Source organism: Bubalus kerabau, chromosome 16 (genome assembly GCF_029407905.1).
Source record: "Bubalus kerabau isolate K-KA32 ecotype Philippines breed swamp buffalo chromosome 16, PCC_UOA_SB_1v2, whole genome shotgun sequence".
Classification (NCBI taxonomy): Eukaryota; Metazoa; Chordata; class Mammalia; order Artiodactyla; family Bovidae; genus Bubalus; species Bubalus kerabau.
Window position 1 is genome coordinate 29087711 of NC_073639.1, and position 23831 is coordinate 29111541.

At 32.6% G+C, this 23831-nt stretch overlaps 1 protein-coding gene across 3 annotated transcripts in view; it reads right to left on the bottom strand.

The window, feature by feature from the left end:
* The window catches only part of PCDH10 (protocadherin 10), a 42207-nt gene that overhangs the window by 15038 nt on the left and 3338 nt on the right, over positions 1-23831 (bottom strand). The window contains exons 2-5 of one of the 3 annotated variants that reach the window (XM_055550005.1): positions 22588-22646; positions 21932-22038; positions 13561-13866; positions 6224-6571 (exon numbers count right to left, since the gene is read on the bottom strand). In XM_055550005.1, coding sequence (XP_055405980.1) covers positions 6531-6571; positions 13561-13866; positions 21932-22038; positions 22588-22646 — 513 coding nt within the window. In that variant the 3' untranslated portion in view covers positions 6224-6530. Of the gene's footprint in view, positions 1-6223; positions 6572-12596; positions 13867-21931; positions 22039-22587; positions 22647-23831 lie in introns of those variants that run through there. The other 2 variants (XM_055550006.1, XM_055550004.1) reach the window with 2 other exon arrangements.

A 23831-nucleotide genomic window follows, 5' to 3' on the forward strand; every position in this document is an offset into this window, starting at 1 on the left:
TCATGAAAAGAACATTTGGAGTCTGATTTTTCTCTGGGAGTAAAAGAAAGCATAATTAGTTCTATTTAAACCCAGAATTTAAATTTTCTCCATACTCAGGCTGATGTCATTGTTCCAATTTTAACTGAATATATGGTTGCTTTGAACACTTAATGAGTGCTTCCTTTGGGCCAGGCACTCACTGCTTTAAGTATGTTAAATAATTTAATCTCCACAATGAGCTTTTGAGGATGTATGTCACAGATGAGGAAAATGAGTTCTAGGAAGGTTAAAGAAATTACAGAGGTCACACAGCTAGTAACAGGTTGGGTCAGTATGTGAAGCTTGGCAGACTGGCTCTCTAACTGGAGCTATTAAGTACACCTCACTTCTTTGACATGAGGATCAGAATAAAGATCCACTCTTGTAATTTTGTAGAAAGCTAAGGGTCCAAAGGAAATACATGCATACTTTGAGAAGAAAATCAGAAAATGATGTCTTGTGAAATTAATCATTCCAAACTATCATAAAGTCAAAATGAATAAAATTAGTGATGCTTAGAAAAACCTGTCCTGAAAAGAATAAGACTATAGTATTTTTAAAGTACTTACTAAGGACACCACAGACTTTCCTGGAGGCTCAGGGGTAAATAATCCACCTGCCAATGCAGAAGACATAGGTTCTATCCCTGGGTCGGGAAGATCCCCTGGAGAAAGAAATGGTAACCCACTCCAGCATCCTTGCCTGGGAAATCCCATGGACAGAGGAGTTTGGTGGGCTAGAGTCCATGGGGTCACAAAAGAGTTGGCTACAACTTAGCAACTAAACAACAACAACAATGACACCACAGTTCAGCCAGGTGAACAGCTTCATAAAGAAAGAAGAAAACTTTTCATTGGCATTATAGTATGCCTGAGATTGGTTCATTCATTTTTTCAAAATTATTCCAAAGGAGGTTTGTATGAGGTATTATGAGGTATGGAGTGGAGGGATATCAATAACTAAAAATGCTTTTGCATGGTTCTAACACGGCCCAGAGTAGATGTCACTGAGATGACCCAAACTCAGTTATTTGATCTGTGCATGAAGCATAGTGTCCTTACAGAGTGAGGATGCCCGAGGCTGTGATCACCAGTAATAAAGCTGATTGGATGCCCTTTACACATTTTCAATCAGAGTTCTCATAGTATTTTCCCCTGGATATCTTCCAGGAGTACTTCAGTTGATTCAGTTATTACATCTGTATTTTAAATTATGATATCAATCCTATTTTCACATCACTCTGATGAGTTCACGAGCCAAAATCATTTTCATATTTGGCCAGTCTTCAGAACATTCATATAATCTAGATCTAGGGCAAACAAAACTGAAGACCACCATGCCCGCAATATAGCAGGTTTTCAATAATAAGTTTTCTTGAATGTGGGTCACACTGTTTGGGAAGACCTGTTTAAAACAGCTGGTTAAAAACCTTTTTACAGTTATAAATGGCCGTGGCATTAAAGAACAGTATTACAAACAATAGGACCTATGGATGTCTACCCCTCAGAATTATAAAGTAGTGAAAATATGAAAAACTTTAAAAGGTTTTTTAAAAGACACAGATTTAAAATTAATTTCAAAGCAATAGCATATGCCCTTTGGGAACTACATTAAATGTTTTTGTTTAAAGTGAAGGCAATATTCCCTCATACTATATACCTTAGCACACTTTTTATGAGCATTTGAAATCACAATTTTCATGAAGAATTCCTACAAACATTCCTACAAAATTCCTCCAAACTCAAAATAATTTACGTTCTCCAGGATGGTGTTTCTAGATTTCAGGCTTGGTTTTAAGCATGAAATGAAAATGAAATTATTCAACGTCAAGTATTTTCCTAAAATCAATTCTAAAGTAAACCTGCACTTAAAAATATATACTTTTCCCAGTAACATTTAAATAGTCAATATTTTGTTATAACTGAGAAATAATTATCTTCCCATCATTTCATAATATAATTTTTAAATGTAGATTTCTCAAATCTTCAGCTTAATTCAAGTTCAAAGGAGTTAAAATTCACTCCATTTTACCAAAAAAAGTTATTGCTACATTGTCTAATACTAAATCCCCTTTACCTATATAAAACTGAGTGGATTTATATAATCATAAAATACTTTAAAATAATTATAAAATTATGTACTATAACCTGAAATTCATAGAGCTTATTTTATCACCCTTGACTGATGAGAATAACTATCACCTTCTTTCATCTTCTCATGCCTATATTAAATAGGCATTCAGTAGTAGCTGCTACTATTATTAAATCTAGCATTAATGTTTAGCTAACACAATTCCCCTTTATTTTTCCTTTCTTAAGTGTGTAATGAATTCATGCCTCCACATTACCATGCTAATGCTACATCTTAATTTACTCTCCAAAGTAATCAACCCAAGATATAATGATCATATATAGCCTGTTTGCTATATCTTCCAAAATAATTAAGAAAGCATATATCACTACCAGGTTCAAGGAGAGTAGGCGACTTGATCTTGAATCACTAATGCTGGATGTTTCATTTTATTTGTGAGCCACGTCATAGTAACTAACACCAAGGGTTTTCCTTAAAACTGCTCAATAGAGGAAAATATAATACCTAAAGTAGAAAATTCTTATTATAAGAGAAACAAGCCAACTCAATGAAGAAAAGATCAATATTTGATGAACTAAGATATTTAAAATAAAATATCTTCATATAGATATTTGAAATCTATAGCCATGGGTTCTTTTTAGAAATTATTATTATATAATAAGAAGTCTTAAATCTTTAAGTCATAATACATACATTTAATAGACAAACCCAATGGTATTTATTGCACATACATAAAATACACTAGACATTTTCATACTCAGATTTTGCATTATTTTCCCAAGGTTCCTTCTAAAACCATGATTTCTTAATTTCTGTTCCTAGACATTTAATCATTCATTGCAATTCCAGGTGTGAGAGGGCAAAAAAAGGATTTAAGAAACCAAATATTTCCTTTCCAAAATTCCAAAGTAGAAAAGATAAGAAGTCATCTACGTAGAAATAGGAAGGGAAGGAAATATATAAAAGCACAAGGCTTTCTCAACTGCCTTTCTTTTCTCCCCTAGTAAAATTGAGCCTCATGCCTTCACTCCTTTCAACCAGGCCCAGTGTTAGAAACGCATTCTGCGGGAATACATCACAGGACTAGAAAGTGCTATTCCACCAAATCACAGCTGGCATATGCATACGTTTGTAGTTTGTAAAGCTTTCTAGGTAATGTGTTTTCATATCTCTCAGGAGCAAATACCAATGTCAGCGTCAGGATATTTACCATAGCATGTCATTTAAATCTCTCAGGATTCAATATAGATCCATTTTTTTTCTTTTCTGCTCTCAATAAAGACAGATTAACTGATCGCTATCTTATCTGTGTCATATTTGTTTAAACACTTAACATTTGCTTTGTTACCGATCCCCTTTTCTTCTCAATTTGCAGTCCTTCAAACCTTTTAGACTCTCTTCAGATATGCTATTTTCCAAAATGTTAATCTCTTTACTTTATTCAGTATCTCCTTTAAGCATCTTGATCTCCAATTTGCCACGATCTTCTAATCGAGACTCAAAGAAATGTGAAAGAGACATTTCAATTTTTCTACTCTGTTGTCATAATCTGGTATTCAAGTCAACATATTTAAATATTTGTTTCTGTAAAACACTGCAAAATTAACAGAAGATTATGTTTCAATAAGAAGATATAATGAGATATATCAAGCACTTTAAAAATGTTAGATGTGGTAAGAACTCCGAAGATAGTAAGAGAAATCATATCCAAGGAGAATATATCCTAAGTAAATTGTCTTTTTAGCTTACACACTGATATATTTTAGCTATATTTGCTTTCCCTATGTTATCAGAGAGAATAACCAGCTATTATATTCTAGTTAACTCAAGTATACTGCACTATTTATGCCGTGTCTGTCCAATATACATATCATATATTAATCAAAGTTTTAAAATAAAGATGGGTTTCCATCAACAAACTTGATTTTAATCATGAATAAAATTAATTATAAATGCAAATAAGAGTTATGAGAAAATTATGGAAGTTTGAACAATGACCAGTGAACAATAGCAAGAAAATTTTTAAGGAGAGACAGTATTCTTGTGGTTATGCTAAACTTTAATAAACCTGCTGAAATAGTTATGGATTAAACAGTAGGGTTTCTGGATTTGCTTTACAAAATCTGAATGAAGAGGAAGTATATTAGCTTTTGGATGAAACAAATTTGGCCGAGAATTGGTAATTGTTTAAGCTGGAGAATGTGGAGAGTTTAGTAAACTATTCTCTTTTTTGAATAAGCTTGAAATTATCCATCATTTCAAATGTTTAAAAACATAACTTAGTAGAATGTATGGGTTCTACATAATATTGTTCTCTGTTATCACTGTTCTTATCAAAAAGACTGAGATAAATCAAGAACCAATATATACTCCCCCAGGACAGATCTAGATTCATGACCTCCAATGCAACCGTCTGATGAACAATTCTATGGTAAATAAAACTTAAAGCCATATTACTAGTCACTAGCAAGGGGATTAGTTCTGCCATCAGATTTATTAAAGATGAAAAGTACAATAATTCTATAGGTCAATCTCTAGGTTTTCTAGATATTTCTAAAAATAAACTGATAGCAACTGTCAAACTATACCATTAACTTTCTTATCTGAGGACCTACCACCATTTCAATTAAACCTACATGGAAAATATTTTATCTTAAATACACCATCAAGTGTACATCATCAAGACATCTTGCTATGTATACTGTATCTACTGTTGCCATTTTTGACTCAAAAACTTCCTACCATATGTTGCCCTTTGAGACAAAGCCCAACAGTGTTTAGTTAGGTATGAGAGAAGCGTCCTACCCTATTTCTTTACCCAGGATGATTAACAATATAACCCAGGAAATATACCTTTGATATTGAGTTTATTTTATGTATTACTTCTAGGCTTAAGTTTTTCTTATCTTTCAGAACACTTATTTTGGAAATTTCTGACAAAAACATTTACAAATATGCTTTTTATGGAATAATACAGTAATTATCCAAATTTCAGCTGAAACATAGTTACTGGCATATATATAAATCTTGGAATATTTGATGACAAACTAATGTCAATTTTCTACTTTGTGTAAAATATACAGTTAAACATCCAACACAAGTGATATTAGAATCTTGTGTGGGATTCTAGTCGACATCAACATTAAAAAAGAAAAAAAGGCCTACTGATTACAACATTTTTACAAGCAGTAAAAATAATGTCTTCCTTATAATATAGACATCTGTTTTCTCTGCAGAGTCATGGTTAATTTCGCTACATGATGCAATATGAACTGGTCCTCAAAAGTACAACTAGTAGTTTAAAAAAATAAAGGAACAACCAAACTTGATTGTATCACTCATCTATTCCTCAAAAAGCACTACACTATCATGTTAAACAGCTTCTGATAATGAAGTAGCAGTGAGTTAAATAAATTTACTCTTATTTTAAGCATAATCCTTGTTTATTCTTTCTCTGGAAATAGATACAATTAAAAATTAAACTTAAAAATATAATGCTTCTCTATGGGATACATATATGCATAACTGTATCCATACAACAGAATCATGAAAATAGGACACAGAAAATACATTTATAATCACTTGTTGAACTCAATGACTTAAAAGCTATGCTTGATAGCTTTAGATAGCACTTTAAAGTACAGGTTATAAAACTTTTATTCAAATAAAGTTCACATATAATCTTTTAATCCCTAGTTAAAAATAATCTATCTCTAGGAGAAAGAAGTACCTAGAAGTGCCTAGATATAATGTATAAACATAAAGTTGTGTATTGTATCAAAGAAATAAGATCTGATTTTTTTCCTGTAAATTTTATACCTTATGACTTGTTTTTTATTCATGTCATTTTCTATGTGATTACATTTTTGGGTTAAATCTTTCAAATCTTCTATACTGTCCCCACCTAAACTGATGTAGGTTATTAGAAATCATTAATGCAGTAATCAGGGAGTCTTATTGGACTTTAATATAAAACTTCCAAGATTATTATTATTAATGTTATTTAGGAAGCATTAAGTGGATCCACATTATGCTGAGTTTAGTCTTGACTCAGTAGTATTATCTAATCTTGAACAATGAATGCTATGGTCCAAAACACTTTCTAAACTGTCTAAATGATGCTATCTAATTTCCATTAAAAGGATATCAGAAGACGCAGACTCACTCAAAAAAAGTCTGGCACATTGAGTATTGAACAATGTTTAATGATATTTATAAGCAATTGAAGTTGTAAATTCCAGACTTATATACAATATCTTTATAAATTAATGCATTTAAGTTTTGACCCATGATCTTCAGAATGATGAGGCAGGAAAAATTCCCAAGTAGATATTCCTTTTGATTGATAATTCTATTTATATTTTAATTGATAATCTTCCTTTGTTAGGCTCACGTGATGGACAAATGTTTATATGGATTTACTTCCAATGTACAAAATAAGAAAGAGGATGAAAATGATCTGTAATATAAAATGAGGTATATAAATAATATTAATATGCTAAATGTTAATTCAATAAAATGCAAAGTGTGCACAAAAAGAATGATTTTATGTAGATAAAGAATCGCTTACTAAGCAGTGTAAAATATATAAATTAGTTTTATTAATTTTCTCTTCTGTATGTCCTTCAATATTTTATTTAACCATGTATCAATGAACTGAAAAATGTAATTAATAACACACAAATAAATACCTCCTACCTGGGAACTAAGTAAGAAGAATAAGTGACTGTAACAGAGCAAAGAAAGGAAGATATACTAGCTTTAAAAAATGTGAAAGATGAAATCTTATGTATGAAAGTTGCTAGTAAGTAAAACATGTAAAGTATTGTTTTACAGACCTGGTAAGAAAGGGGAGCAATTAAAATTCTAAGAGAGTTAAGAAATAAAAACAAATATATTTCTTCCTTAGGATATGAATTCAATTCTTTGAATAAATCAAAAGAAATTTAAAATCTTAAGATATTAAAAAAAACATCATATTTCACAAAACACCTTGGTTAGGTGTATTTCAGTATTTTGAATGAGTTCGAACTCTGTCTTCCCTCATAAAAGCTTATAGACACTATTTAGAGATAAATTTAAGCAATTTAAAACATGTTTTATTAATTGAAAAAAGAGAGTTTGCCTGTTGTTGTTTAGTCACTAAATCATATCCAAATCTTGTGTGACCCCATGAACTGTGACCCACCAAGCTTCTCTGTCCATGGGATTTCCCAGGCAAGAATACTGGAGTGGGTTACCATCTCCTTCTCCAGGGGATCTTCCCAACCCAGGGTCTAACCCCCATCTTGTGCATTGGCAGGCAGATTATTTACCGCCGAGCTACCAGATAATTTGCCTAGAGATATCAAAACTGTGTGTAGTTGTTGTTTAGTTGCTCAGTTGTGTCTGACTCTTTTGTGACCTCATGGACTGTAGCCTGCCAGGCTCCTCTGTCCATGGGATTTTCTAGGCAAGATTACTGGAATGGGTTGCCATTTCCTTCTCCAAGAGATATCAAAACTATGTGTAGACGTGTGTGTAAATTAAAATACGATGACAGCATTAAAGAAAATTTGGTTACTTTAATAACACTTATTCATCCATTAATTCATTTCTCATCACATAATTACTTTGCACTTATAATATGCATAGTGCATAATGAGTCTAAATATGCCAAGAGAGTATCAGCTACTAACTAGTTTCACCCAAAGGCACAAATTTTTAAACGACATGTTGTAAGAGAAGCACTGCTGTCTAAATAAGTAAAATGCAAATTGTCCACAGAAATTGTCAGATATATAGATTTAAAATGAACTGCTCTGTTTCATATCTGCACCTCAGAAGATTTTTATATCTTTCACTTTAAATCATATTAGTTACAGAAGATCATTACTCAACAACTAAAGGAGAAGAAACAATATAATCTTATAACATCTCACTTATCTAGAGTATAGGAAGGTTCCAGTCAGCTGATGCATCAGTTAACTGGAATAATGATATGAATTGTGAATAGATTACCATTTTTCAAAACAGTGCAATATTATAAAATTCAGTGAACATTGAATTCTAACAGTAGATATATAGAGAATATGAACTAGATCAGGTTTCTTCTGATCTTGAGTTGTCATATGTTTCCTGCTCACAGAGTTGAGGTGAATAAACTTTTTTGACTATGAGAGATTAATTTATAATTACAAAATAAAAGAATTTAATGGAAAAATAGAAAGACTGGTATTATTCAAAGACCAGAGGTTTGTCACAAAGAGATAAACTAAAAAAAATAATAAATTAGTTAGGCTCACAAATCTAGATGTATTTTTATGAAGATTAGTGAGAGAACAAAAATCTCAGAAATAGGATATTTTTTTTAAAGCAGTACAACTTGAAGAAAAAGTGAACAGAAACAAACATATCCATTTTAAAAAAAGGAAAAAAATATTGAAAAAGATGTCCATTCATTTAGTAATGTAAGGACCTAAAAAACAAAAATGTTAAAAAGGCCACATATAAAAATACCTTTTGTGGAATTTAATATTTGGTAAAGTGATGCTATGTTTATGACATTAGAGGAATATACAAATCCCAAAGAAAACACTATACAAGGATATAAGGGTAATCTGTACTGCTAAGAAAAGTCATTTTACTTTGAATTCTATATATGCTCCTACACAATCTTGACTTTAACACTCAGAGGGCAGATTGAAATAATGAAAGGATTGGAAAAGGTGTGACTCAACAAAACATACTCTACAATTTTAAAAAGTTCTAGGTAGAAATGATATAGATACCAAAAAGAATTTTTCCTAAAATGATGGTCACCAATGAAAAGTCTAGGTTAAAGTGGCAGCAGTATTTTAAATGCAATGTTTCCAAATTCTGACATCTTTTCTTAACACTATGTTATGTATGATTTGGGTTGAAATTTCAAAAGGGCTCCAAAGTAGGCAAAAACAGTTAGGTCAGGAGACAGCTAGAGTGATTTTTTGACACATCTGGACCACTCTAAATGTTATTTGATATGAAAACAGAATCAATTGCAACACTTTTCAAAAGATGGTTTCCTATAGTCCTAGGATTGTAGAAAATTTCATGGATTCAGGATTTTTAAAAAATCATATCAATGTAGGCTTTTTCACTCTATTTGATATAATTTATTTTGTATGATTCCTTAAACAAATAAAAGAAATATTTCACAAATACAGTTTAGATGAAACTTCATTAGTCATTTATCTTATAATTATCTTCAATTCTTAGCGAACGATTATGTTTTTGACAAGAAATCAATAGGTTTCCAAAACACAAATCCTTATATCTTTAGTACTGTATTGTTTAGGCTGATTTAAACTGAAAGATATACTTGCTTCCAGACAAAAAAAAAATCTGAAGAGATAATGTTCAAAATGTGAAGCCAAAATCATGAGCAAGAAAGACTACAAAAATAATATTAAATGAAAGTGAAGTCGCTCAGTCGTGTCCGACTCTTTGCAACTTCTCTTTGTAGCCTGCCAGGCTCCTCTGACTCATTTTAAAAGACCCTGATGGTGGGAAAGATTGAAGGTGGGAGGAGAAGCAGACAACAGAGGATCAGATGGTTGGATGGCATCACCGACTCAAAGAACATGAGTTTGAGTAAACTCCAGGAGTTAGTGATGGACAGGGAAGCCTGGCGTGTTGCAGTCCATGGGGTTCCAAAGAGTCCGACAGGACTAAACGACTGAACTGAACTGAACTGAGGTTCCTCTGTCCATGGGGATTCTCCAGTCAAAAATACTGAAGTGGGTTGCCATTTCTTTCTCCAGGGGATTTTCCCAACCCAGGGATCGAACCTGGGTCTCAAGCACTGCAGGCAGACTCTACCGTCTGAGCTGCCAGGGAAGTCCCCAATATTAAATATATTATTTTAAATATTGGGATTTTCTAAATTACATTAATGATATAACTTTAACCAGTTATATTCTTGAGCTTAAATTACTTTTATGTTCCTTATTTGCTTGGACTATCTAGATTGCTTTATGTTTAACTTACCGTGTCACTTGAAACACGTTATTTTTAAATCACATGTTAACAGTTTTAAAGAAATTATTGAATTCCATATGAAAGAATATAAGGAATTTTAAACTCCAGAGAATATTTTTATTTCATTTTAGCAAGTGTTGAAACAATTATTAACTTTTATTAAAAGTTAGTTATGTTTTATTATTCTAGTAAAAATTAAAGGTAAAGCTAAGCTAAAATTTAGTAACATTTTAAAATAAAATCTAAACACTGTATGACCATACTCTACATGTTTACATTTATTTTCTCAATCTTTCAGTGTATTCCTTTGATCCTTACTAGAGTATTAGAAATCTACAACATAACACAAATAAGAGAAGGCATGGCTGTAAAGCGCTCATGACTAATGATGTTAAGTATTAACAGATAAGTTCAAAATTACTCCTGATTAAAAAGTTCCATTTCATTAAGTGCATTATATATACTCTTCATGGATCTTTTCTTATACATAGAAAAATGAAGAAATAAAATTGAATACAGGTAGTTTTTTAGAAACACAAAGTATGTTTTTAAAACATGTATATACACACTTTTGGGTAGAAGTTGTTTTCCTCCAATTTTTAATTTTAACTCTAGCAATCAGAGGTGTAGAAATGGAAAGTTCTTGGGTGCAATGACCTCATTTGTATTATTAAGTGTATCATCATTTCCCTGGGATCATTTCTAAATGATAGTACTAGCTTCATAAGGCTTTTTTTAGGGCTTCACAAAAGTAACTAAATATATAGCTACTTTTTTTAACATCAAAATGTACATTATGTTCATTTAAAAACTAAATGTATGTTTAGCAAAAGTAAAACTGCTTTCTCAAGAATTATTTAAACACTCTTGATTTTTAAAAAGGTATTTAGTGCTAATTTTTAGTTTCTTTAGTAACATAAGGGACATGCTTTTCAATTTAGATGATGAGAATATTTTCATTTCTGATGATACATGATACACATATTAACAGCTACCACTATGTGAATTTGGGGGCAAAAAACTCAGGAATGGATGGTTCTGATTTAGTTTGTATAGTTAAATTAAGCATAAATTGACTACGCTTATTAAGTCAGAGGCACAAGGTAATTTAAAGATAACTGTGTGTCTAAGATGACATTAATCACTGGAAGTTAAAAAATGTTCAGATATGACTAAAGTTATATGAAGAACTGAGGAGAGTATAAATAAAAACAGCAAAATAGCTAATTTTCTGCTTCTTTTTCATCCTGGTCACACTTTTCCCCAAACCCTAAATTGTGAGCAATGTGAGCTGAGCTGACTAAAACAGAAGACATAAATTGCTACTCAAAATTAATTCATTATAAAACACATCTGGATAAGATGCAAAAAAAAATCTTAATTTTCTTAGTAAAATAATACATGCATTCTTTGATTTCTAGCAGTACATATAACTGATAACATATTTTATAATCCCTGAAATCAAGGATCTAAGTGAAAATACTAGACTCCTAAATTAGAGACACTGGCATTATAATATATGCAGCATTAAAATTTTTATCAAATAAAAAATGTTACCATGATTTTTAAAATTAAAAAGAAAAACTAGTCAGTAGAGAAAGACTTTTATAGATGTTCAAAATTTCAGTTCTATAATGTAAATGAAACTTCATCAAGGTTGGTATTCACTAAGAGTTAAAGAGGGTGAACTGATTTCTCACTATATTTAATGTAGAAGTACCATGTAATATATGCTAACAGAAAATATTGTATATTTATTTAGAAATACACATTTGAATTAGTCTGAATCATATACACTTTGAATTTTTGCCTTGACATTACTGACAATATACTTTTGTAGTGTATAGTCTTACTTTAAGTGAAACACTAGTGAGACTATGTTGTTTTAAATTTGGAAAACTTTGGTAAGTAAAATTTTAAATCCAGAATTTAGTTTGAGGGGCAAAGAGTGAATCATAGTCCTTATTTATTTAAATTTGATTTTAAGCTGCTTTAAATCATAGTGTATGCAGATGTGTAAGTTAAACATTAGGACTTTAGCATCCAAATTACATCTATAAGATATTTTGTTAGATAGTTCAACAAAATAAGTATTTGTGCCCTCATATTTCATAACTTTATAAAATGAAGCAAAACAAATATCAATAATTCATAATTATTTGGTTCTGAAATGCTAATATACTATGTTATTCCTAAGTAATTTGAAAAACTGAATGCAATCCTTCTAAATACACAATTTGATCATTGTTGCTATCAGAATGGATGTATTCAATGGCAGATTCACATTTGAATCTGCCATTCACAGTAAGATAATAACTAACTCTTATTATCAATATCCAGAGTTGTAGTCAGATCCTTATCCTCCATATATTTAATCCATGACTTTCATATTTACATAAAAGGGCTAAATTCTTCTAGTTTTTTCTTCCATTTAAGTATTTTTTTCATTCCATTTCATAAGTCATAAAAGAAATGATATATCTGCAGTGGCTCATTTTTGTTTCTAATTTATAGTTCCATTATTTTTATTTTTTGCACTGGAAGATGAAAGTAAGAAAATGACACGTACATTGGATCTGCTGTACAAGATAAAAATCATCTTTTGATTACATTTTTATAATTTCCATTCTTATCAAATATTAGTTGATGTTGTTTGATCAAAATATTGAATCATCAGTGGTATTTAACCATTAACTAAAAAGTAAAGATTCCCTTATAGCAGAGAATAAATGGAATAATTTCCTTAGCAAGACCCTCAAATAAAATATACTAAATAATCCTAAAGCATTTGTTTTTCAGCTGATTGTATAAAATAATCCACTTAGAGGCTAGGGTCCCCAAATCGAAAGAGCTGAGTACAATGATCAAAGTCTCAATATTAGAAGAAGAACCTATTGTTGTAATCAAATGAATAATATTGCTGTAGTGATATGCTTTCATCATGTAGTTCCTCTGATTCTGATAAGTGACTTGAATCCATGCCAACATATTACTAAACTATGCAAAATTATCAAACTGATGGCTGCAATGTATTCTGAACTTAGCCTAACATGTTTAATGTCTTTATGGGAAAAGGATGACTAAGCAATAATGCTGGTATCGATAAGAAAACAAAATTTCTCTGTGAATTGTGTCAATTACATAAGCCCTTCAAAACACATGGAAATCAAGTAAACAGGTGAGCGATATTCAAAGGAAATATGAAGATCATTCGAAAAATGTTTTCAACAACATCAGAAATTATGTTTGATTTAATATACTAACCCAGGAACCTGTCTTCCTGTTAAGTATATTCGTTTCTGTATTGTATAGTGCTGCCTGCATCCCAGAGTCACTTTTATCTTTGTTTTTGAAAACAACGTGAATTCTGTTTTTACTAAGAAGAAGGGCATGTTGAATTTTATTTCCTGAAAGGGAAGACTTTGATACAGCCTTTTATGTAATACTTACTCAAATATGGTGGTTTGTAAGGCGCTCGTGTATTAGACAGCAGTCCATCCAGCTCCTTCCTCTCCAGGGTGCTGTGAAGGGCCTTCTCTTTGCCGAAGGTGGAGAAGGACCTCTCCGCCCCGGGCTGGGCTTCTGGAGTTTCAAACACTTCAGTGTCTGGAACAGAGTCCATGCCAGGAACATGCAGATTGCTACGATAATCAGCAGCCTGGCGTCCATCAGAAGGGACAAAGGAGGGCATCCAGCACCGATCTGAGTGGCCAAGTGCTTTACATTCCTCGGTGCAGTTGGAGAAGAGATCCATACCTGTGAGCAGAAAACAGAGAAGCTACGGATGGAGGCTTCATCAACATGACCAGCTGCTTGTGTCTGTGCTCAGCCGCTCAGTCATGTCCGACTCGTTGTGACCCTATGAATTGTAGCCCACCAGGCTCCTCTGTCCGTGAGATTCTCCAGGCAAGAATACTGGAGTGGGCTGCCATACCCTCCTCCAGGGAATCTTCCTGGCTTAGGAGTGAAAAATTACAGGCAATGTAAAGAGTAATGGGTAAAGGTATCTTAACAGATTTTTCTTGTGTTAACCTGACAGGAGCCCCAAATCGCTTTATATTATTTTGTAAAGGGTAGGACTCTTGGCAAACAGGGTTCTGAGATAGATGTTTCTGAACTTGTCAGGATGTTGAGGGAAAATATTGACTCTAAATTATTTAAATAATTAGAAAATAGTGAGAATCAATATTAAGAAAAAGAAAATCTGTGAAATTTGTAACAGAAAAAATAAAACCCAAGTGGAAAGCCTTCATTACCTGTAATTTCTAATGATGATAAGTCATATTTTTTTCCTTAGAGACAAAAATGGAAGAAATATGGGAAGCGTGAGTGATGATATTTAGATAATAAGATCTAGACCTGAAATAAAAAGTGAAATTCAACAGACACATGGCATACATACTGATACACCAATAAATAATAAGAATAAAACAAGAGTGGCCAAGAGCATGCTTTTTTAGGATCTTAGAAAATGACTTTCTACAAGTTATTTTTCAGTGACACTCTTGTAGTCCATATTACTACAAACTGCTTATCATTTACCACTTAGACAAGCCCAGAATAAATGACTGTAATTAGTGAAACCAAGGTAACCAAGTGCAAGGTGAGTCAGCTGCAGACACTATTGACGAATACCTTATTACTTGTTCTATATTGGAAAACACTTGTCCCAGACAACACAGAAATGTTTGCTTACTGATCCTAGAATACCAAGATTTCAAATGACATCTTCAAGTTTCATTGTCTCCTGTATACTGACAAGAATATTAAACATGATATTTATGACCCAAGAAAGCTCACTCAGTCTCTTAAGCAAAATATCATTTTGGGGCACTACAGAATACTATCTGTTATTCAATTTGATAACTAGCATTATGTAAAAAAGTAAGCACACAAACAAAAATCACATTTTAATGTGTTTCTAGACAGAGCAATGCATTTATTAAATATGTTTAAAAATAGGATCGATTAGAAATAACCAAAGAGTGATTATTCTGTACATCAGAAACTCTCAAATGCATGAAATGCCTGGTGTGAAAAAACCAAGGATTATTTTTTTAATCAAGAGAGTGTAATGAAAACACTTGTTTGTTTCTTCTATAAATACTATGAGTGACTTGAGCTCTTGAGCAAGTTTTAGTTTGTAAAATCCTGACACACAATAATTTACTTTTTATATGCATATTTTAACAGCTCTTTATATAATACAAAGGAATAAATTTTTCATAATTACTAAGCCCCCAGATTATCCTCAAGTATTTTGGAGTTTAAAACAGTTAATTATGTAAATTGCTTAAAGAAATAACACCAAACTTCTTATCATATATTAATCTCACGTTATAATGACTTTTTACATTTTAAATTAAACTGTGTATAATGCTGGGGCTTTCCAGGTGGCTTATTGGTAAAGAATCTGCCTGCCAAGCAGAAGATGCAAGAGAGGGAAGTTTGATCCTTGCACTGAGATCTACTGGAGAAGGAAATGGCAACTCACTCCAGCCTTCTTGCCTGGGAAATCCCATGGGCAGAGGAGCCTGGCAGCCTACAGTGCACGCAGTCACACTGAGTCTGACAGGATTTAGTGACTAAACAGCAGCAGCAAGCATGTATAACTAAATCTGACTTAGATTATAATAATCTATTGATAATTGTCATGCATAAACCCAGAACTAAATTACTGATCAGTGCATTATTAAGGAATATAAACATGAGTTGAAGCTGGGATAAGGAATCAGACTAAGATCAGCAAGTAAAACAGGTCAACTATTTTCTAGACACCAGGGAAGTTAAGTTATCTTATTCCTATAAGGAGATAGGTATTAGGGAAAAAAAAAAGAGGAAGGGAAGAAGAATATCCCTGATGCACACTGACACAGCAGGTAACTAGAAGCTATAGAACCAGAGAGATCTGTATTTTGATGCACTGTACTCTAAACACTCCCTATTTATAGTGTGATAAGGAATAAAAGGTCTTTTTGATAGATGGAGGTACCATTAAAAGTCAATTATGGGCAATTATTTTAAAAATAAATTTATATCATATTAAATTTGAAGTTGATGGTAAACTTCAAATATTAAGATAGAATTATATTACCGGATCCTGATAAAGATGGGTACTAATGTAAAATTTGGAATTAATACAATTTTTCATCACATAACTGATAAAACCCTTTCAAATACACCTCATGAGACCATTAATAGTATTTCACATCTTTTTGAGCACTGTACCCAAGGATTCTTATAATTCTGAATATGATAATCACACAGAAAAGTTTTAATGATCTAGTTTCTGAATTATCTTTTAGATAGTTGAAGGTACTTTTATGAGATGTTAGAAGGTACTTTTATTAGAACTTGTTTTCATGGCTAGTTGATACTCAATTGTGCTAAATTTCTTCTCTTGAAGTATATGGTTTTCTGCCTCTTTGACTTATTAGACGCTAGTTAAAATTCCCTTAGATGATGAAATAAAGTTCTCTGACTTGAAAACCTGTACAAAAAAATTATCATGTGCATAACAAGAAAAGTGAGAAATATGATAAAGTTTTCTGTTGGATAAATAGTGTTACCTGCCTGGAAGGGGAACAACACTTGTACATAATGTTCCTCATAAATTTATGAGCTACTCCTTTTAAAGTGGGATCCCCATAGTGATAACACAGCTTTATGTAAGTACAAGGAGAGGGAAGATGGCACACCTTGTGCGTGAATATGTTTCACACGTTTTACCAACAAAACAAGTGTACTAATTTCTCATGAGGAAAATATCAGACGTAGAAACAATTTTTTTAATCACATAAAAAGTATATCAATAAATTTCAAATAAGTTTTAGAAATGTTCATTGACAAAAAAATTTTTTTTTCATCTCAAATGTATAGTTTGAGAACCAAATAAATTGTGCCCAATACCTGGCCTCACCTTAGGGAGCCACTGAAAGATGAAAATGACTTTATCTTTTTTCATATATCACTAGTCCCCATTAAGTATAGTATTTTAATGACCAGACAAGCAGAGGTATGTTTAAGTTTTGTGGTGGTCAGTGACTGCACAAAGGACCGGAATGCCAAGTATTTCAGTACATGGGACATTTAAAAATGCGTATCTTTCACACTGCTTTTGGAAATTTTTAACATCTCAGGTTGAAGGCGCAAGAGAAAATAACTTCAACGTCATATCATTTTTTTTTCTCATTCAAATGCCCTTATTTTAGAACCTGTGAGACTTGTATAGCAGAAAAGTACAGGCCACACCTGAGTTATGAAGTTTTGGTCATTCTTAAGAAACATTTCAACATACAGATTTTATTTGCAATTTCTTGTAATTTATTTTTTTCCATTTCTTGGAAATGGTCTGTTCTACATGGCACGACAGCTGAAGTGATAGACTGCATGTTATATAGAGATATATTTAGACAAATTTTAAAATACATCTTTTTACACTAGCAAGTAACTTGATCCCTTATAGTCAGAGGCTGTGATATTACCACTGAGAACAAACTGTGATTTCAAAAATGTAATTAGAGTCAATTTGTTCTGTTTTCTGATGAATTCAATACAACAAAATTACATGGACCTTTCTCATGTAACAAGCCTTCAAAAAATGTATTTTTCCCCAAATATGATAAATTAGTTAAAAAAATCAACACACATATTTTTGAGGAAATTGTAAGTCTTCTTTTAATTATTTAACACTGGAGAAATTAGAGATATTAACAATAATCACCAAAATTTCTGTAGTTTTTGGTTTGGTTTGGGAGCAGAGATTTTACAACATAATTCATCTATGAAAAAATCAAAACATGCAGATCAAAATTTTCTCACTATTAACATATTTCAATGTTTATATTTTTCTCCATTTTATCTTAATATTTCTTTTATATCTTTTTCAATTGTAAATGTCTCTGCATTACCTAGTTGTAGCTCATATTTTCACCAGAAATCTTAGCAAAAAGCTTTTGCTTATTCAGACTATGGTATAAATTTACCTTATTTATAAAGCCAGAAGCTAAGTGCCAATATCTAAATTCTTATTGGAGTTGAGAAAGGGAAATTTTTAACTTTATGATAGGCAGAAAATTCTTATTGATATTGCAGTAGTAGTACAATGGCTTAATTTATTTCATGATATATGTTTTTCTACTAGTATGAAAACACTGACAATATAAATCACTTTTTAAATTTATAGTCAAGTTTTGACCATGTGTCGTGTACAAGTCTCATAATAATTAGTTAAGAAATAAACACATTTAGAAGCTAACCTGTCTTTTAAATAAATGAAAAATTTAGAAGAAGAGAAATTTGAAAAATTTCAGGTAAACTATAACAAGTAACATTAACTTATGAGGGTTTTCTTCTTCAATATACATTTTAAGAAGGTCAATTATTAAAAATAAATTCAAATTTAATCTTAGTGTGCACATTGTGTACTTAATAAATGGGGGTGGGGTGGAAACAACTACTTACAGCTAAACAGATCTCCTTAGATCTACCTCGGATAATACTAAAATGTTTAAGACTCTACAGCTAAAAATGTTGTATCAGTATTTAAATCAGACAAAAAAATCTATCTTTTAATCTAATGGTATTATAAAGTTGAACATATACTAGTTTTAAGTTCACTTTGGCCTTTTTTTTTGGCTATTTAAGCTGTGATTAATCAGTTTCTCCCCTTGTGATGGTTTATGCAAGCATTTACCACATCTCCTTGGACTTCTGCCATACCTAACCAATACATCAATAGTGTACTGAAAAAAACGGAAAGCACCTTGACAAGGCTATAGAAAGAAAGTGCCACAGACCCGTGGTCAAGTCGAAGAATTCCACACATGGAGCCAGGTGCAGTGGAAAACTGAAAAAGCTTATGTGATTCTCTGTGCAGCTGCCTCCGTGTTTAAAGCCCTTCTATGAACAAGATTGGTGACTGCAAATGGCTTAGAGAGGAGAAAAGCAAGTGGGGAGGAGGGAGAAAGAACAAAAAAGAAAACTGTTCATAGAAGAATAAACGGAAGGCATATCCAAATAAATAAATACAAATTAATGTTAACACGGAAAATGAAAATGGGAATAAATAAAGACTTAGGAAGCTTAAACAGGTGAAGAACTAAGCTAAACAGTGTATACTATGTAACATGAAATGAGGTATAAACTAGAGAATTCAGAATTCATATCTTTTCAGTGTTGTTTTCCCCTGATAGTCTAACTCTCCCCTTTAAAACCTAAAGCTGAGTGGGATTTGCTTATTAGCTCAAAAGTTTTTCATATCCTAACCCTGGAAACAGATGTGCTATGAAGAATATTCTCTAAATATTGCAAACTTGGAAGATCATCCTGGTTGGAAGATCATCCTTTATTTCCTGGTTGTATAAGGAAATAAAGCAGATGTACCTGTTTGCCTGAGATAGGCTTAACTTTTAGGAAATTAACTCTAGCTACTTGGTGTGAAGTTTATAGTACACAACAAAGAATGGACTGGAAAAAAGTCATTAAATAAAGGCATCCTAATTCTCTGCATTTAGGGTTTTATACTTTAAAAGGTAAACAATGTAAAATCATTTTAACAATAAAACTAGATATATTAAATCTGACTGCAATTCAGCTCATAAATGTGTAATTATTTCTTAATACAAGTGTGTTAATACAATTCAAAAACAGCTATCATTATGCCCAATAGGTTGTGGTAACCCTATAAATGCTAATGAAATAGATCCACAGATTGTTAATTCTGTCATACTTTTACATGTTAAAAACCTAAAGACAGAAAAAAAGAATTTTCCATTTTAATAAGAAAAATGAAAACTACCCTGCTTTTAAACATGTTTTCCAAACACAATTTAGCATTTAACATTTTCAAATGTTTTGACATCTCAAATAATTTGTAAGTAATGTTACCAAAATGGCAACATTGAGTGCTTGCGAAATAAAAGAACCGCTGGGAAGGCACATTGATAAGAACATATTCCCATCCATCTTCCAAATTTAGCACTTTTTGCAGATGTTTATTCCTTTCTCTTTCTTCAGTTAAGTTATTATGGCTCATTATGTCTGAGGAACTAAACTAATTGAAATGTTCATTGAGACTGGAGTGCTACAGAAAAAAAAAAAAAAAAGGAAAGTAAGGGGGAGTGGGAAAGGAATAAAATATACCCACAAGGAAACATGCAGCGGGGGATTTTCTTTTTTTTAATGTTAAACATTTTGTTTCAAAAGCTTTAAAAGGCTGACTATGAAATCAGAAACTGAAAAAGAATAGGAATGAGCAATTCCAAACGTACACCTTTTAAAAGATAACAATAAATCATATGTCATATATAGGCCAAAAATGAAAGGGACTTTGTACTCAAATATAAACTTCTGGCAGGATCTGGTTTGTTGTCAGGTTCCCAGACACTAAATAGATGCTCTGTTCACTTAGCGTGAAGGCCCGCAAGGGGCAGGGACCTCCGGGGATTCTTGGCAGTTCTCAAGTCTCATTAGGTCTGCATATTAATGACTTGCAGCAATATAAAGAGACCCTTGAGCAGTCTTTTCTCCCCCTCCTCTTGCCTGCGTTTCCCAAGGCCGAGGCAGCCTCAGACACACCACACATGAGCCAAGTGAGAGGCCTGCAGCCACCAACTGCTGCCAGGCGACGGTGGGGCGGGTACTGCCCTTTGACACGCTGCCTCAACACCTTTCAGAGGTCCAGGGAGTGTGTTAAGGAATGGGTGCTCTCGAGGATCAATGTTACCTTGAAAATGAGAACCCTATCTCCCTATGGCTTAATCACTAACCAAAATAAACCTTAAAAGCTCAAGTGAATGAAGTTGAACCTCCAAACAGTCCAATGATGGGCGTTTTTTAGAAGTGACACAAGCTAGCTTGCCTTTGCATTGCTTTATGTGTCAGATAAAACACAAAACTCAGTTGAAAGAGAAAAAGTTTTAAAAAAAATTCAAAAAGCATCCTTCATAACTGATATGCAAACAAAGTAGGAAGAAAATCCAAACCTTGTGAAACTGTTTTCATTAAGGTACATATTTTATTTCTTTTCAGTGTCTTCTTTAATTATTAGTAACTAGAGTTATCAGGATTCTATAAAACTTGAAGGGGACATGTATACAGGAGAAAAGTAAAGTAAAATAAAGTAAAACAAAGTAAAAAATATGTATCACATTGTAACTCCTATCAGGGAATACCTTCAAGCTTACATGCAAATACACCCAGAGGTCAACTTTTGAACATGGATCCTGTTGAAAATATGAAGAATGCTTCAGAAAATGGACATTATCAAATGTTTACTAATGTCCTGAAGCCTAAGAACCCAGATTTGGAAATCCCGCTTTCAATCTATTCATGACTTTTAATCACCATTCCTTTTTTCATTCAATATTCAGTGGAATGTAAAATGCATTGCTCTGGAAATGAGAAAATTTGGATTTTGGTTCCCAGTCATCCACTTATCTTCTTGTGACCAATTTCATTCATCTTCTGTTATTTCATCCATAAGCAAGTCTAATAATAGCTTAATTGATTGAAGACTGGGGACTGGACCAGGTGAGAAATCTATGTCCTTTGTATGCAATATAATTCCCAGAAAGAATATGACATAAAAAAGAAAAGTTTCATGATCTCACGTATTCCACAATGAATTTCTAACTTTCATTCTCTAAAGGAACATTAGACGGTATTACAAGTCCCTTTGAGTATACAATTGTCAACATAGGATGACACCAGTTTTCTGTAGGTTTACTAACACTAAAAACTACCTATAACATCATCCTCTCAGGATTTATTTTTAAAAAATCCACTATAAAAGTCAGCATTGCCCTTTAATCACACTTACCAGCTGACTGGCCGCGGTTGGTGGCGTCATGATCACTATCTCCCTGTTCACTGTCTCCATGACCACTGTCCTTAGAGCTTACTATGTCGGCTTCCTGGAATGCAGAACTAGAAGTACAAAAATGTGAATATTAGAATAAAAAAGATTGAAGAAACACAGAAAACATTCTTCTGCCACCACATGGTCACCTATGGTGCTGCAGATGCTTATAGCTCTTGATTTCTGCTTAAAGCTAGTTTTTAAAACCTTAAGCCTAACTCTCCAACACTGAGCATCAGCAGTCAGTTTGAGCCCTTAAGGCATGTAAAGTTCAATCATTATTCTATGATTGGAGCTAAGCATATGCTTATATCATTTTCATAGGACAGATATATATGTATATGTCTGGAATAGTTAGAAAGATTATCAGAAGCAGCGTAGGAGTGTAAACTGACAAAATATTCAAATATACTTAGTGGTTGTATATAAAAGAAACACACCAATATTTTTTAATTTATTGTCTAGAAAACCTAATATAATCAATATTTATATCCTGTCCTAATTGGAAATATTTTATCATTTTCTATTTTGATATTGAATAATATACCTAATTCCTACTTTTAGTAGGTCCTAATTTGTCTATACACGAAGCTAGGAAAAAAAAAAGGAGTCCATACCTGTTAACTCGGCGAGGTCTGTCAACTAGATAGCTGAGCTCTGCTCTCTGGTGTTTAGTCTAGAAAAAAAATAAATAAATCAAGAGCATTCGAACGCTATGGGTTTAACAGTCTGATTTTGAGGCTAGGAACTATTTCTAGCTTAAGGAATTGTGTACATTTTTAAGGAATTTCTAAGCTGTTCTAAGACCTCAGACTAGTTTTTATAAAGACTAGTGCTAGTAAAGACAAGAAGATATGCAGATTTTGCATATCTAGATTTTCAGTAAAGGTTAAAAAAATACACAAATAAAAGGCCAATTTTAAGTGTGTGTGTGTGTGTTTTAAAGAGAGAATGCAAATAACCTCATAGCTGGCCCTCATAAACTATTGTCTCCAATAGTCAACCTAGATATACGCTGCAGTCTTTCTTTCAGTGGCCTAAAAAAAGTGTTTAGGTGCATACTGGTTGACACAAGAAAAACAGCACGCTCAATAAGCAAAAAGGTTGGATATTTTATGGAATTATTTTGTTGTTTATTTTCAAAATGTGCTTAAGATACAAATGAGCTGTACAAATATTCATGAAAGTCAATGAATAATATCTAAGACTCAAAATAAATAAAATAACCTGCCAAGAAAGGAGTTCATAATACCCGCTTCCCTCCTGGCCCCAATTCTTCCCCCTCCAAACACACTCTGCATTCTCCTCCCCGCCTCCACCACCCCACACACACCTTTTCCGGTCCAAACTTTCTTTTACAGAAATCAACTCTGTTCTCCCTCTCCCTCCCTCCTTTCAACTTTGCCACTTCTCCATCTTAAAAAAGGAAATCGGAATTGACATGCCAAATTCTTTGATAAAGAAAGCCAACAGCAGTAATTCATCAAAAACGATGGCAAGAAGGTGATTATTAGCTAAAAAGAATATGTAAGACAAGAACTGTTGAAGCCTTTCCGTGAGTTTACGCTTACAGGGGTTTGTGCCAAAGCAACTTCATTCAAATTCACACTGTGTGGGCGTTGGGCTTCAAGAACGTCTGTAAATGCTGTCCAGAGTAGAACTGAAGGCTTTTTTTTTTTGCAACCCGAGTTCAGAGAACAAGGATCTGATAACTCATTCACTAAAACATGCATTCGAGTTTAGACAACTATGCAAAGTTAAACAATCTGTAGCTTACTTTTACACGCGACTGAAGGCATCGATAAACAAAGCCAAACAATTAACTTTATTATGCTTGGGACAAATGCAAAGAGAAAAAAAG